The 15,996-nt window shown below is 42.6% G+C and overlaps 1 protein-coding gene across 1 annotated transcript in view; it reads right to left on the bottom strand.

Moving 5' to 3' along the window:
- The window catches only part of sptlc2b (serine palmitoyltransferase, long chain base subunit 2b), a 19,786-nt gene extending 4,548 nt beyond the window's left edge, over positions 1-15,238 (bottom strand). Inside the window, exons 1-9 of the mRNA XM_031872824.1 lie at positions 14,967-15,238; positions 12,168-12,362; positions 11,659-11,813; positions 10,816-10,964; positions 10,093-10,217; positions 3,630-3,723; positions 2,969-3,074; positions 1,762-1,981; positions 822-948 (exon numbers count right to left, since the gene is read on the bottom strand). Coding sequence (XP_031728684.1) covers positions 822-948; positions 1,762-1,981; positions 2,969-3,074; positions 3,630-3,723; positions 10,093-10,217; positions 10,816-10,964; positions 11,659-11,813; positions 12,168-12,362; positions 14,967-15,110 — 1,315 coding nt within the window. The 5' untranslated portion in view covers positions 15,111-15,238. The remainder of the gene's footprint in view (positions 1-821; positions 949-1,761; positions 1,982-2,968; positions 3,075-3,629; positions 3,724-10,092; positions 10,218-10,815; positions 10,965-11,658; positions 11,814-12,167; positions 12,363-14,966) is intronic.
- Positions 15,239-15,996: the final 758 nt, after the last annotated feature.

The raw sequence follows: 15,996 nt of genomic DNA, 5'->3' as shown, positions 1-15,996 counted from the left end.
CACACACACACACACACACACACACACACACACACACACACACACACCTTTATCTCCTGGCTGGGAATGAAACAGTTCTAAGATGAACAAGCACACAGAGTATGAAGCAGTGAATACGAAAGCTGGCAAAGCTGATGCCAGTTGAATGCTGTAGTAACTACCCTCAGCTTTGTTTGTTTGGTTTGCAGGAATGAATTTAGTCTGAAACTTAAGCTCATACTGACATCATGTGGTCATTGATGGAACTGTGCAATTGAAATGTCAAATCAGACTGACCAAACAAGAGTGGTTCAGAAATCTTGGACATTTCAGAATTGCTGCAACCGCAAGAAAAAAACTAGGCAAAAAAGGTGCTAGCTTCATTTTGGCATGCTGAGCTAAGGCAAATATTTGGGCGACGGTGTGGAGAGTGGAGAGCAGGGCCGTCCTTCAATCAGAGGGTCGCGGTTCGATCCCCGGCTCCGCTAGGCGCATGTCGATGTGTCCTTGAGCAAGACACTTAACCCCAAATTGCTCCCGTAGCTGTGCCTACGGTGTGAGAGGATCTGAATTGTAAGTTGCTTTGGATAAAAGCATCTGCTAAATGACTGTAATGTAATGTAAATATCTAATTTACATTCCTACTAGCTCTGTGTCTTTCCCACCCAAAGGCTTCTGCATATCTTCTGTAATGTACCCAATGTAAAAGAGGATGCCCCTCTATCTTTGAGACCGGATAGTGATTAAGCTGCACACAGCTTTAGTGCACTCTCTTTTCATTACACAATGCTGCTGCCAATACAGAGAAGCCCTTTTGATTAGTATCATTTTCTGGCACCTACCCAGTGTGGTCCCGCCCACTCCCATGATGATCTTCATAGAGGTGATTATCTGCTGGGCCACAGGAGGGGAAATGGAGGTAGCGTACAGGGAGCTGTGGGAGTAGCACCGCAGGTAGTCGATCAGCTCCTGACAGAGAAATGACATTTAAGTCACTTTTATTTAACAATAACAATGGGAACGCAATACATTTGATTTGGTTAGTGCGCCAACACAGAAGACCGTTACAAGATACAGGAACAAATTGTAAAGAGAGACAGTTGCTCCAACGTAGCAGCACTGACAGCAATATTACAATACAATAGCTTTAGACTATAGTTCACACAATGAAATCCAAGCAATGCAAAGTTTGTTACCAAGGCTAATGAATACTGATGGTGAGACTATGTTTTTAATGCAGTTCAAGACAGAATCATTGACAAAATACTATCATTATTACATTCTGATGCAGGAAATAATGTAATTGATTACATAAGCAGCTTTAGAATAGAAATATTGAGGGTTAATGAAAGAATATTTAAATGAATGCAGCATCATATGGGCCTTTTGGGCATGATGACTATATAGAGTATTTCACACTGTAAAAGATGAGTGTTCCGATTTAAAGTCCATTGTGTATCTTTATGCGTACGCTGGCTCTGTATTTGCATGTTTCTTCACCTCGGCCAACTGAAGCAGCATTGTTTGCAGCTCTACTTTCACTGAAAATGAAAGCTTACACTGAATTAATTCCTTTTCAGTAGAACGGAAAGCTACATTTCCCATTACTGGTAAACAGTAATACCAAAACTGAATGACACGCATGCTGGGCCTCAGAAGTTGTGAAATTGCTACGGTCCCTAAAGAGGATGAGTAAGTGTTCCAGCTACAGTAGTCAGTAGGCTTTATATTCCACTGTCTGACCTCACAGCCTTACTTTTATCTGTGCAAGAGATCACCAACCTTTTTGCCTCCAATGTATCCTCCAGCAGCACCGAAGCTCTTGGTAAATGTTCCCATCATGATGTCGACATCTTTGGGATCCAGGCCGAAGTAGTCCACCACTCCTCTGCCGTTAGGCCCCAGAGCCCCGATACTGTGGGCCTCATCCAGGTACAGATACGCCTTGTAGCGCTTCTTCAGAGCAACCACCTCTGGTAGACGCACGATGGACCCCTCCATACTTCAAGGAAATAATGAAACTAATTAACACATTTCAGAGTGATCCTACAACTCATCTAGAGTGCTGACACACTTAGAACTAATACACAAACAGTGCATTTGAATCAATATTCTGCCCAAAGCTCCTGGATGGAGAATACACAATCTAATCCAGAAAGCTGCTGTGTCATTGAGCGAGCGTGTGAACACATGATCCTGTAGACAACTGCTTCACTTCCCTTTAGTTGCATATGTGCAGGTGTTGAAGCTTTTGCTTTGGACATCCCAGTGGAAATGAAACTTCATTAACTTTGCATTAGTACAGTGCATTGAGTATGTTTCTCTGAGAACTCTATTGATCAACAGGATTGATTGCATTTATGGTAAGTACACTGCAAAGAACAAGGAACATGTTATGCTTAAAGGAGAGTGGGCACACTTCTAAATAGCCATTATTATCTATATTTAAACAAAGTGATATAAGGGAGTGCTGCCATCATGGCTAAAAACCGTGTCTGAAATATAAATTCACACATTCACACTTTGTCCCATTGCGAATGTCTTTGTTGTGTATGTTTTGTACATTCAGCAGTGAAATAAATGCAGAGAATGTTCCTACATTGAATTGTAAGCTGGAGTACGACTTCACTGATCTTCAGATGGGGACATCTTAAAGAGCCTTTCAGACATTATGGTGTCACACTGTAAAGCTATGGACTTACTCAGCCGGTCTGAAACACGCAACACTCCCACTACTGGTATCACATCAAACACACCAATGGCAAAGTCACGGAAGGATAACGCGAAATACTACTCATTACTTTTTGTGTTAAAGTGTTTTCATGCTTACAAGTGCTCACAAATAAGTTGACAAATGCACTCCCAGTCAAGCAAATAACAATTAAAGCAGAAATAACACTTAGCTAAGTTAACTTCATCTTCTAGTCCAAGCAAGCATGTGTGTAGAAGTGCACCGTGCGTGTGTGTGAGAGAAAGTGTGTGTGTATACCTGTATATGCCCTCCACCACAATGAGAATTTTCTTCCAGGGTCGGTGGGTTCTCGGCTGCCCGTGAGCGATAGCATCTCTCAGCAACTTCTCCAGGCTCTGCATGTCTACAGTACAAAGAAAATAAGGATGTATTTTATTCCCCTAAAGTAATATGAGAGCTTGTTTGAATTAATGGAGTGTCAATACTTTATGACAGCAGCCCTTCGAAGCATTGACGGCGTTTGCTTAGCAGTCAACCCGTTTCCTGTTGTTGAGGGTGAGCTTGGATAACAGTAAGTCAGGATCTCTGGTGACTGTGTGTCCTGACACCCCCACCACAAAAGTATTTAAATACATTTAAATCACACCATACCTACCAATGTGCGATTCAATATAGTACATCACAGCACAAAGTGGTAGTTAAGTTAATGTAGAACTGTAGGAATACAGGACGAGAACAGGAGTGAAGTAACTTGCTGGAACTCACACCCATGTTAAATGTATTTGCTCTCCTGTTCGGTACAGCAGATTAGAGCTAAATCCTGTCTCATAGTGTTGAAAGAGACACTGTTGCCACTTTAATCCTGTGTGCTGTGTTACTGTAGACACTGGGTGTACTCTAATTCACCATTCTATCTAACTGCTCTTGAGTAATGAGCTCATTATTAGAGGTTACCCACTGTTGTGTTTGAAGACCCGAATTGTGGAGCCAGACAAGCGGGCACCCAGCACCAGAGAGGCATGATTCAGCTCGTCACTCAGAATAAGACAACCCTGAGAACAAGAAGAAAAGACACTCTTTTAAAACTACTTCCGATGATCTAAGGTTATACAAAATGACAGCAGAAAAGCCAAACATTATTCAGTGAGAAATATTCAAGTTCAACCGTCTTTTAAGCTTTGCTTGCATAATTGTAGTACCCGAGGGTTTCACATGCTGAGAGGGTTCAGTGTTGAGCAATGTCTTTCTAGTCCAGACCTGAGGTCTGTGGAACACAGCCGCAGTGGGACCAATGATCAGGGCTTGTTGGGGCCACGCTGTTCACAGTAACCTTTACTACTCTGTGATGAAGTATACCTGTTGCCATGAATAGATGTACTAACATAAGAGGGTCCCTGTATGGTTTCTGCCCTCGGAAAAGTAGGACAAAGTAATATGCGGTTCTCTTTTGTTTGGCAAATATTACTTAATCATTCTTTTTGATCATTCTAAATGATGATCCCATTTCAAAATAAAATGGACCCATAACCCAAAAAGTATGTACAGACTTTTACCAACAATGAATGAAGACTTATGTTACGATTTCAATTGAGAAAAATCAATTGAGAACCAATTCTCATTTTCAATGATGACCTGGCCAAGAGGCAGTAGGACAGTCCACACAAGTTACACAAACAACACAGATACAATACAGTATAACAAACACTATGTACAAAATAAAATGCAGATTACTGGATGTTATTAGTAAAAAAATGGAAGAAAGAAAGAGAAGTGAGGGCTGGTCAGCAAGTACAGCAGTCAACTATAACTTGTTGCAGCTTATGTTTGAACATGTTGAGAGAGGTGAGAGCTGTTAGTTTGAGTGTGTTTTGTAATGAGTTCCAGTCCATTGCAGCTTCAAAATTAAAGGAGTTATGACCAAACACAGTACGGACTTTTGGAATGATGAGCCTAATGAAGTCACTGGATCTTAAATGCCAATTGCTGTCAGAAATGCACAGAAGATTTGAGAGGTAATGAGGAGTCATTCCCAAAATGGATTTATAGACCACAAGCAGCCAGTGTTGTAGCCGCCTGGTATGAAGGGAGGGCCAATCCACCAATCTGTAAAGAGCACAGTGGTGGGTGGTGAAGGGTGCACATGTGGAAAAACGGATTGCCGAGTGGTGGAGTGTGTCCAGTTTTCTGAGGGTGGTCTTTGATGCCATTTTATAAATTATATCGCTGTAATCAAATAGAGGAAGGATGGTCATTTTCACAAGGGTGAATTTGGCAGAGTGTGTGAAGGAGGGCTTGTTTCGATACAGGAAACCCAGTCTAGCTTTGACTTTAGCCAGAAGGTTATTGATGTGTATGTTAAATGAGAGAGACGAGTCCAACCAGAATCCAAGGTATTTGTAGGAGCTGACAAACTCCAGCTCCGAGCCATCAGCACTGTAGACCTTGGGAGGGCTAGGAATGATGAGGTTTTTCCGGTCAAACAGCATACATTTGGTCTTTTTGGGGTTGAGGAGCAGGTGGAGACTGTGGAGAGACTGTTGGATGGAGGTGAGGCTTTGTTGAAGAGTGGACACAGCAGAGTAGAGTGAGGGACCAGCTGAATATATGATGGTGTCATCAGCATACAAATGAATGAAGGAATTTCCAGCAGCTTTTGCTACATCGTTAATATAAATGGAAAACAAAATAGGGCCTAAGATGGAGCCTTGAGGGACACCTTTAGAGATGGTAAGCGGTTCAGACATGTTTTCAGTCTTCACCCGCTGGACACGACCAGCCAAGTAGCTAGCAAACCAGTTGCAACAACTACTGGACAAGCCAATGCTGGTAAGCCTTTGCAGGAGAATGTAATGGTTGACCCGAGTCAAAAGCCTTGGCTAGATCTATGAAGGCAGCTACACAAGTCTGTTTGTCGTCTATGGCGGTGATGACGTCATCAAGGACCTTCAGTGTAGCGGTGGTACATCCGTGGCCTTTCCTAAACCCAGACTGCAGGTCAGACAAAATATGATTTGAGTCAATGAAGTGAATTAGTTGTTTATGTACCAGTTTCTCTATGACTTTGGCCAGACAGGGCAAAATGGAAATCGGCCTGTAGCAGTTCGGGTCAGAGCCAGAGCCTCCTTTAAAGAGGGGAAGAATCGTAGCCAATTTCCAGTCAAGGGGGAAAACAGACAAATTAAATGATAGGTTAAACAGGCTTGTAATAGGGGAAGCAATAATATGAGTGGCTGATTTTAAAAACACAGGGTCAATCCCATCAGAACCAGCTGACTTGTTTGAATCTAACTTAATAAGTTCATCCAGGACTTCCGGAACCTTAACAGGTTGAAGGGAGAAGCTGGTAACGCTGGGTGATGAAGTAGGCGTGTTAGATGAATCTATTTCAGGGGCAACTGCATCAAAGAAATTAGACGATTTCACGAAATGTTGGTTGAAGTGTGTGGCCATGCGTTGTTTATCAGTAACAACAATGTCATCAAAAATCATAGAAGTGGTTAGATACGGAGAAGCAAGTTTGTTTTCCATGGATTTAACTGTTTTCCAAAGTTTATTGCCGTCAGAGCCACTGGCTGAGAATTCTTCCTTGAAATGACTGATTTTAGCTTTCCTGATCGCCTGTGTTGTTTTGTTCCTGCATTGTCTGAAGGCCAGCCAGTCGGCAGCAGACTGAGAAGACCTCGCCCTCCGCCATAAGGTGTTTTTTAGGCGGATCAAAGCCGCCAAACCGTGACCAAACCAGGGGCTGTAGCGATTCTTCGTCCGGAATCGTTTCAATGGGGCGTGTTTCTCAATGATTAGGCTAAAGGTGTTTTTGAAATAAGACCAGGCATCCTCCACTGAGGGAATAAGATTGATTCTTTCCCAGGACGCAGCTGCAACATCTTGCAGGACGGCCTGATTGGCAAAGTTTTTCAGTGAGCGCTTGGTCACAATCACCGGCGGACGTTTGACAGAGAGGCCGGAGCCAACGCATGCAATAGCACAGTGGTCACTCAAGTCTTGACTGAAGACTCCAGATCGGTAATTTGATGGAGTGTTAGTGAGAATACTATCAATCAGTGTGGCAGATGACGGTGATTTCAAATTATATCTGGTTGGCTCAGATACAATTTGAAAGAGGTTTAAAGCATCAAATTGCTGTGTAACCAAATCAGGGGGGTTGATCATATTCCAGTTTAGGTCACCCAAAAGGACAAACTCAGAGGAAAGGTGAGGGGCCAGCAGTTCACCGAGAGCTCTTAATGTGCATGCTGGAGCAGAGGGTGGTCTATAGCAAACAACAACAGACAGAGTGAAGTTTGTTGACAGTTTAAGTTTTAACAGTAACAGTTCAAATTGCTTCGGGACTGATTTAGACAGCGTAACAGAACATTGCAAATGGTCTTTTACAAATATAGCCACGCCGCCACCCTTGGTGGATCTATCCTGACGAAAGACGTAACCCGGTATTCGAATTTCTAGATCCGAGACACCTTTCTTAAGCCATGATTCAGAGACAGCCAGAACATCAGGGTTTGCAGTGTGCACCCAAGATTTTAAATAGTCATGTTTTGGCAACAAACTACAGATATTGACATGTAAAAAGCCCAATGATTTACGATCACAAAAATCATTAAATGACAGATTGGAGACAGTGGGAACATGGATAGCGGGCCCTGGGTTTGGGTGAACATTTCGAGAGATGAACATGAGACATGAGAATGATTAACACACGTCTGAGGACAGTGCTAAAATGTTGCATATGTTTATCTTTCAATGACGGTTTGGTCGAAATTAAACAGGAGTCGTGGAACTGCTGCAATAACATGTAAGAGTACAAAGGAATAAGCTTTGTTACAAACCAAGTAGGAAGTCCAAAAGTCTTTGTAAACCAGAAGGAAGAAATGTCCCTGGTTGACAAACTGAAGCCCAATGTACCAATACCGTTAGAAAGGATGGCAGTCTCCTGTGTGTACCTGCTAGAAAGGCAGGTTGTATGAGCTGATGTGATCCAGAGAATAAAAATAATTGTGAGCCAAAAAGGCCAGGAAGGTTTTAGTGGATGAAACATGTCCAAACCAATAACCAATAGGTCAGGCTGTAGCAGGTTGAAGAAGGCCAGGCTATAGCTAGCAGAGGAAGCCAAGCTGTGGCAGGTTGAAGAGGGCCAGGCTGTAGCAGGTTGAAGAGGGCCAGGCTGTGGCAGGTTGAAGAGGGCCAGGCTGTGGCAGGTTGAAGAGGGCCGGGCTGTGGCAGGTTGAAGAGGGCCGGGCTGTAGCAGGTTGAAGAGGGCCGGGCTGTAGCAGGTTGAAGAGGGCCGGGCTGTAGCAGGTTGAATTGGCCCAAGCTGTAGCAGGTTGAATTGGCCCAAGCTGTAGCAGGTTGAAGAGGGCCAGGCTACAGCTGGCAGAGGAGGACAGGCTGTACCAGATTGAAGAAGCCCAGGCTGTAGCAGGTTGAAGAGGGCCAGGCTACAGCTAGCAGGAGGACAGGCTGTACCAGGTTGAAGAATCCCAGGCTACAGCTAGCAGAGGAAGCTAGGCTGAAACAGGTTAAACAGGCCCAGGCTACGTCTAGCAAAGGAGGCTAGGCTGTAATTTATAGATTTTGTAAGAAACCAATAAATAGGCACTATGCTCTCAGTCCAGTACAAGCTAAAGACACTTTAGATGTTAGAACAGCCAGATCAGCAGGCAAAATAAAACATAAATAAAACATAAATTCCGAGCTCACATGCAGACACACAAACACAGGACTGGTCTGGCGGCCATCTTGGAACACGAGGATCTAACTGATCATAAAATATTTTGTTCATTATGTCATAAATACAGCTGACACCTTATCCGTGTCCTAAAGTCAACACACCGCAACAATCTGACAGGTCACATCCTTTCCTCTGGTCAATGAATAAATGGGCTTGTTACACAACACAGAACTAGACCAGGACACAAGGATGGGAGGTATCAGTGAGGGAGTGAAGTATTCAGGAATCCTGGTCACAAGTGCAGTAAGAGTCGGTTTGAAATGGCGCTAATCTATTAAAGACCGGAGTATTGATAAGCTCCAATGTTGTTGGTTATCAATACTTTTTAATGTTTGGTTGGACACCCCCACCCACCCTCACCTGATAGGTGGTTGAGTGTGAGAGACTGTGAGGGCTTGAGATGGTGTAAATAGGAATGGGACAGCACTTTATCACGTTACCATGAAAACGACAAAAGATATGATGTATAATTGTGTGTATTTATTTTATACTTTGTACTCCCTGATTTGAACGTCTTCCTGGCTCTTTCCTCACAAGATGAGAGGTAACTTCAGATAATATATTTACTAGTTTTTGTTAAAACGGCTGACAAAATCAAAATATTTGATGAATAAATAAATAAATAAATATCTTCTGATTTCAAGTTTATTTATTTGTTCCATCTTTAACCCTTAATGTTTCTGTGTACATGTAATATTCCAGGCTGAACACACATGAGCCGTCCTCTTTATTTACTTTTTTTTACGTCCCCATGCGTCCACTGGTTACCCCGTGTTTAACGTCACATTGCAATGATTTGTGGGTAATTCCCCTAGGCTAAGTCAGCATACTTACGGAAAGGGTTCATAAAGGGCTCAAAATGTCTGCGAGAGACTCAAACACTCGATGATTTGACAGTGGGACAGCCCTGAACCCTCACGGACATTACGGGACCGCGCCTCAAAGTCCTCGAGTCCGTGAGGGGGGAGATTGGGATTGGGCCATGCTTTATAGTGACCATTCTTGCTGCTCGCACAACATTTTGTTATATTTAAAATATATAAGATTGTCAATAAAGAACCAAACCCATAAGGAGTATCAATAAGAGTAGCAGTATGGATAAAATCCTAACAATAACCATCCCTAGTAGTGACTCAGATACTTACTGTAAGCTTCTCTCTCACTGTCCGGTTTGTTTTTACTCATGTGTTTGTCAGGAAATGTGTCCTTTGACTCACGAGGTACACGCCTGTCAGCTCAGATATCTACTTCCTGTTGAAGCGAAATTGACTCAGGAAGAAGAGGGCAAGTAAGGACGCAAGTAAAGACTGGCATGTGTGATTTGTTGGAGTGAGAACAACAGGGGCTGGGAAGTGTCCAATGCCAATCTCCAACCCCTGCACTCAAGATGTTTTGAAAGCTTTGGCCGGACGCTGGTGTGTTGTGGAACAATCTGAACTCTTTAACTTGGCCGTACATCTGGAAATGTAGCTTGTTTTCACATTACACAGGAAACAGTGTTTTTCCATAACAGTAAAACTGTTAATGGCACTTGCATACAATTACAGTATGGATACAGGGCACAATGTGACTAAACAGACACAGAAAACTACATTAAAAAGTAATCAACTCAAGAGGAACAGGATGTTCTGGGGACATCAAAAGAAAATAAAAGGAAGTGAATGAAATTCCATACCTTCCCGGTGAGAGCAGGAATGTTCATGGAGTTGGTTGCAAAGCCCATTCCAAAAGTCAGGGATGACTCAACACCCAGGAACCTGGCAGCCAACTGCTCCAGCTCCTCGTGGATGTCCAGATTCCCTAGAAACGACATCATCTCAGTTTAACTACAACTTCACTTGCATAGTTGCAGTAAGGGACAAATGATTAAGTGGCCCTTGTTTTCTTATACCTGTTAAACAAACAGTGATGCCAGTCCACTTTTTTTCCCCTCTAGTAGCTGAGCCGTTTCTCTATGAGACGGTTCCTGCTTTGTTTATCTCGTGCACAAGGACACGCATTACCATACACAGTCCTACATGTGGTGTCACACTATTCTACTCAGCAGGCCAAGGTGTGGTGCAATGTACCAGTTAAGGTAAGGAAAGAAATACTGCAAGCTAGTATGTAAACAAAGCTGAGTACACCACGGAACCTTTGCTTAAGACAATAACATTTATCACGCGACTCAAAAGAAGGCAGCAAACTATGTGCTGAACTGAACTTTCACAATGCTTCACTATATTTCAAACTCAACCTTTCCTTCAAAACCATTGAAGCCTGCTGCCTCTGTTATACGCCGAAAGAGCAACGGACAAAAGAGGGAACAGCTGTTCACCAGCTGAGGTCCATTTGATCTTGAATTCACTCAATTTTATGATGAAAGCACTCTTAGACGATGATAAATCATTATCCTCACCCATCTCACAGCGAGAGCTTGCCACTCCAACGCCATACTTTTCTGTGGTCTCAATCGCAGCATCGGCACAAGCCCCGGTATTCTCAGCAAAGCCCAGATAGTTGTATGAGCCCATGTTGATGACGTCCTTCACCACTCTGCCCGTCTGCCTGAGAGAGACACAGATATGGTAGCAGACTAGCTAAATACAAATAAGTATCTTCAACATGTGTGCCTGCCTGCCCTGGTTGCCTGGCAACAATTTCCCGATCAATGTTATTCTGTATTATCACAGTGCATGATAACTGGCAGTTACAGTAGTGTATTGTTTCGAGGGTATTCAGCTAGCATAGTTCTTCTTATTCTGTACATACCAATGAGAGAAAAAGGAAAATATGACACACTCTTTGCTGTTATCAAAGCAGTTTGCATATATTACTATATTTTTTCTAACATCACATAACTGAAGCATTTCTTGTAAAACAGTGACTTAAGACGCAACAGGAAATACAAAATGTAATGAATTATACGCCACATATTTCCATTTTGTGCTGTATTGATAGACTGTATCATGCTACCTGTCATTTGTAGAGGACTGTGTTTAGGGCTTCAGCTCACTGTCATGTGACAGATACTAGAGCTTTCAACAGAACTATCTGAAGTATAGCTTACGTCACGTTTATTATCAGAAATAAGAGGTCAGTGACTTTAAGTGCAAATCAGGGAACTTCCTGTTGAGCAAAGGACCAGTGGCTCAGAAACACGCCTCTGAGGGAGTAATGACCAACATGGAAACGCCTTGATTGTAAATCAACAGACACAGAACAACAAATACTCGTAACCAACCACAATGCAGCAACTTACTTAAAGGTCCAATTGTAGTCGTGAGAAACACACTCCGCCAGGTCCATCTTAGCACCAGGGACACTACAGACGGGTCTGGTCCAGTTGTCTCGAATTCTCATGTACAAGTTCCTGGTGTAAAAGTTCTCAAAGTCCTGATAGAGGGGGACGAAATCCTGCATGGAGACATGGAAAAGGGTGGGGAGTTTCCTAATAGCATGTCTCTTCAGTTCTTTGTATTCCAAAGGAGATATCTTTGTTCTGGAGCAGCCGAGGGCAACAGTCAATGATTACTGTTGCACCAGATAGAATAGGTGTGACAGAGAGTGAAAGACTTGCAACACTGACAGCTGATGTAGTGAGAGGTGATTTGTACCACAGTTCTTTTCTAGGATTAAAAATATCTGAAAATCTATATATGAAACCTTTAACACAGTGCTGTAAAGAAAGCAAAGCTCTATCTTGCAACTTGTGCTTCCAAAACAAAACAGGAAAAACTTGGAATGGTTGGTCTCACTAAACGTCCTTACCTTCTGCTCCTCTTTCTCCCGAGCCACGTGGCACTTCTCGATGCTCCAGTAGCGAAGGAAGTCTCGGAGGTAGCCGAAGATGGTGAGGATGCCATAGCCCATGTAGGTGAGCACGGCCACCAGTAGAGGAGTCTCCTCAAATGACTCCGCAAAGGGCTTCTCGTACAGGCTGGAGTTGTGTGTGACATGTTGGTCCTGGGGGACAAAAAAGAAAAATAATTTGGAATAACAAGTCTTTAAAAGTTAGTTATAAAAATGAAATTTAAAAAATAATTTGGTTTAAAATAAAAGGTGTTTGGTTTACCAAATCTAAGGCCAAGGCACAGATCAAGGAGTAACAATGTTAAACTCACACCACTTCACATTGGGGGGGAAAAACATTCCAGCCGGTGGTTTCTCCTTTAAAAAGGTAATGGTTGATCCACGCTTTAAGTCTGGTTACACATTACATCTGCCCCAGGAGGCAGCCCAATAGATTGTGATAGAAAGCAGAGCGCAGCAATCCAGAAGAAGCTGGTCACACACTAGACAGCAGGGCTGATTTGTTCAAATCTGTCTTTTCTTGGAAAGAGTTTGAAACCTAATAAAGACAACAATAAGCGCATTAATTCATTGACCAGTGAGCAGTGACATGGCCATCAACCCAGGGTTCTAATTCACCGACTTTTATGAATAGCAATATTGACCGAGGACTATGGGACCATATAAAATGTGGCCACACACTGGAGGAGCTTATAAAAACACTAGCATCATTTGGAGCTGGACTGTGGACTGGCGGTCTACAAAACCAACATTAAACAAAAGAGGGCAGACACTCATTACAGGTTCCAACCCGCAGCTTAACAACCATACCTCATGTGACCATCATGCTTCTCCAAGAAATACCTCCGAGCCAGGGATTAGGAGAGCACTGCACTGTGTGTGTGTGTATAGCCAGTCAAACAGGTCCCTTTCTCTAGAGTTAAAAAAAGCATCCTTGAAAGAGCAGCACCTCAGAAGCCATGGTGTGTGAACACAGAAACACATTCACATCCAGGTACATCGTTCAAAGAGTCTGTTGCCAACCACAGCAGCTAAATACAGCTTGATTGACGTCATATTTGCTTAATCTTTTATACCCGTGGACAAACAGGGACTGAGAACAGGTAGACCTGTGCAGTTTATTTAACGCTGGACAGACACTGTCTCCCGGAAGAGCGTCCAACCAACGAGCTCTGTGGAAATCTGCTCTTAAATAAGATTGCTCTGCAATTCAAGAGATGGTGATCTGATCGTATTGCAGACAATAACACATGGTGTCTGTTTTTTTCAAATAAGGGAGAGGAGTGAGATCATTTATCCCTAGCTCATAAAAATCCTGCTTCTGACCATTTTCCTATTTTGTCAATATGGGGATTATGGCTAGCTCGATAAGGAGAGATCTATTTTCCAGCAGACATTTATTACCGGTCTGTGACTGAGACTCAGCCATACTGTGAAATGGTCTGAGCGCTATACTTGTCAAAATGAGCTAACAGACAGAGACCAGTCCCTTTGATCAGCTGACACAAGAGACACTCCCTGGTTCCTCCTGTAAACATAGGTCTATGTGCATCTAACTCCAATTTCAGTTGCCTTATCAAGAACTAGCAGAGCTCATGTCACAGCAGGATGATGTGATGTCACCTTTTCAAGGTTGATAGCAATCCTAAGCATTACTAACCTTCAAGTGCCTCAAATGCCTTAACTTAAGTAAGTTCAGTACTTTCTTGTTTCAACTGGTAATTTCCCACAAATATGTGATAGCATTATCAGTAGTGATATGACCTGCTGCTCTGGATTAACTTTTGGCAAGATGGATTATTGTATGCATAAGGATGTGATTGGTTTGACAGTCAAAGCATCTGGACCTAATTGTGTAAATCCACTTTATGCTGACATAGGCAGCCTTCTCTGGAATTTGATGTTCTCTCATGAGAGAGATGCATGTCTTGCACAGTCTGTGTGCTTTTTAGATTTATCTTCTGTGTTGAACCTAAACAACTGAAAAAACAAGTGTGTGCCATGTGTGTGGGTACCCCACCTCCACCACTACACCCACACACTGTGTTTTCATTCCGGGGCCACACCCTTCATAGCCTGGAGACATTCCTCTACCGCTCAAGTGTCATGTGGAAGCAGGCCTGCTCTGACGAGACAGACAGCTCTCTGGTAATATTCACACGGTGTGAACCAGTGTAAACAGAGACCGGGCTACACAACAGAGTGTACGGTTACTAAACAGTCCCACCACAGTCCTCCTGATGAGGTAGCGTGTAACAAGAAGTTTGAAACGCTTTCATTACACATACTACTGGTTAAAAGCTACATTTGTAACCAGAAAATAACCCACAATGTTAACAATATTCAGTTTTTAGATATATTTTTAAAAATAAGAGAAATGTTACAAAATTCCCGGGGGCAATTGGTAACAGCTAGCTTGAAATGTGTCTCATTGGGACACACTGCTAGGCTAGGACATAATGCTAGGCTAGGCCGTTATATAAACTAAATAAGATAAACTGATTAGCTCCATTAGTTAATTTTACAGTTTACTTGTGAGGCTGCCATCATGTTGCTGCTCACTTTCCGTATGCCTGCAAACGCAACTTACTTCAAAACAAGTATATAAAGCCGCTATATAAACATGGAGAAAACAACCAACAACAGATGAGTTAACGTTATTTTCTTAATTCAAACTATCCCAATACCCACAGTACCGAACCCAACAATGCTTGTTTGTGGTCCTCCCCGGTAGAACAGTTGGCGGTTGGGCCTTACCCTCTCCCTGTGCCGATGATACTTCTGTGGCTGTTGAAACAGGCAGTGGTTCTTCACGAAGCCATTTTTGCTCGATTTTTTACCGTTTGAGGTCCGGTGACAGGAATCTCCGTTTAGCAGCTTGTTCGCAGAGCTTTCGGTCATCTTTATTAGCCGTTTGCAACTGAAAATATCTAGATATGAAGTTTCCCAACTTGTGTAACGTTAATCGTGAAGTCATGTATGAGCTAGAGAATAAGACAGCTTGAACGCCCACTATGCACTGTGACCGCACGAGCCCGCCGGAAGTCCACGCCCCCGAGTAGTTTCATTGGCCGATGCTGTTTCTCCAGTACAAAGATCGTCTATCTATGTAAAAAGGATTCATAACGCTAACCAAGACTGTAGATAACATTGAGGACATTACGATCATGTCCTTTGTATGAGCTCCAATGGGGAATTCGAGGGCTTTTCTCAATTAGGGGAGGTTTACATTCTACAAGTTTACATGTTATAAACGCTGTACAGTATTTCTAAAACTCAATATGTATACATTTGACTCCCTTTATGCTAGGTTCACAAACTCGCCATCAGTTTTTGATGGCAATTGTTGATCATTTAGGGAATAATACATGAAAGAGCTTATTTTCTATAGACTGTGTAAAAATAATCTAACAATGAACTGAATAATTAGAAATGATCAATCTTAATAATCAATAATAATATATATAAAAATCAGAGGTATTTTTTAGTGAGAGTTCAACATTTTCAGTAATTGAGTGATCATGTTTGTGGCATGTTAATGTTAAACAGTGTGAGAGCTCCTTTCCTACCTCTTACTCTTTGCTAGGCGTCACCTTTCTTCAGCGTGGGACGTCCATATGCCTGAAGCCCTTAAAGGCCCGCCCATGGAAATAACCCATAATAACCTTTGCTTAGGCGTCAGCCAGGTCCCTTTTCCCGTGACGCTAGTTCTCACCTGGGCTGGGAAGATAGATAGATAGATAGATAGATAGATAGATAGATAGATAGATAGATAGATAGATAGATA

The sequence above is a fragment of the Anarrhichthys ocellatus genome, unplaced genomic scaffold (genome assembly GCF_004355925.1).
Source record: "Anarrhichthys ocellatus isolate YVR2014 unplaced genomic scaffold, GSC_Weel_1.0 scaffold66, whole genome shotgun sequence".
Lineage (NCBI taxonomy): Eukaryota > Metazoa > Chordata > Actinopteri > Perciformes > Anarhichadidae > Anarrhichthys > Anarrhichthys ocellatus.
This window is presented reverse-complemented; position numbering and strand designations above follow the sequence as displayed.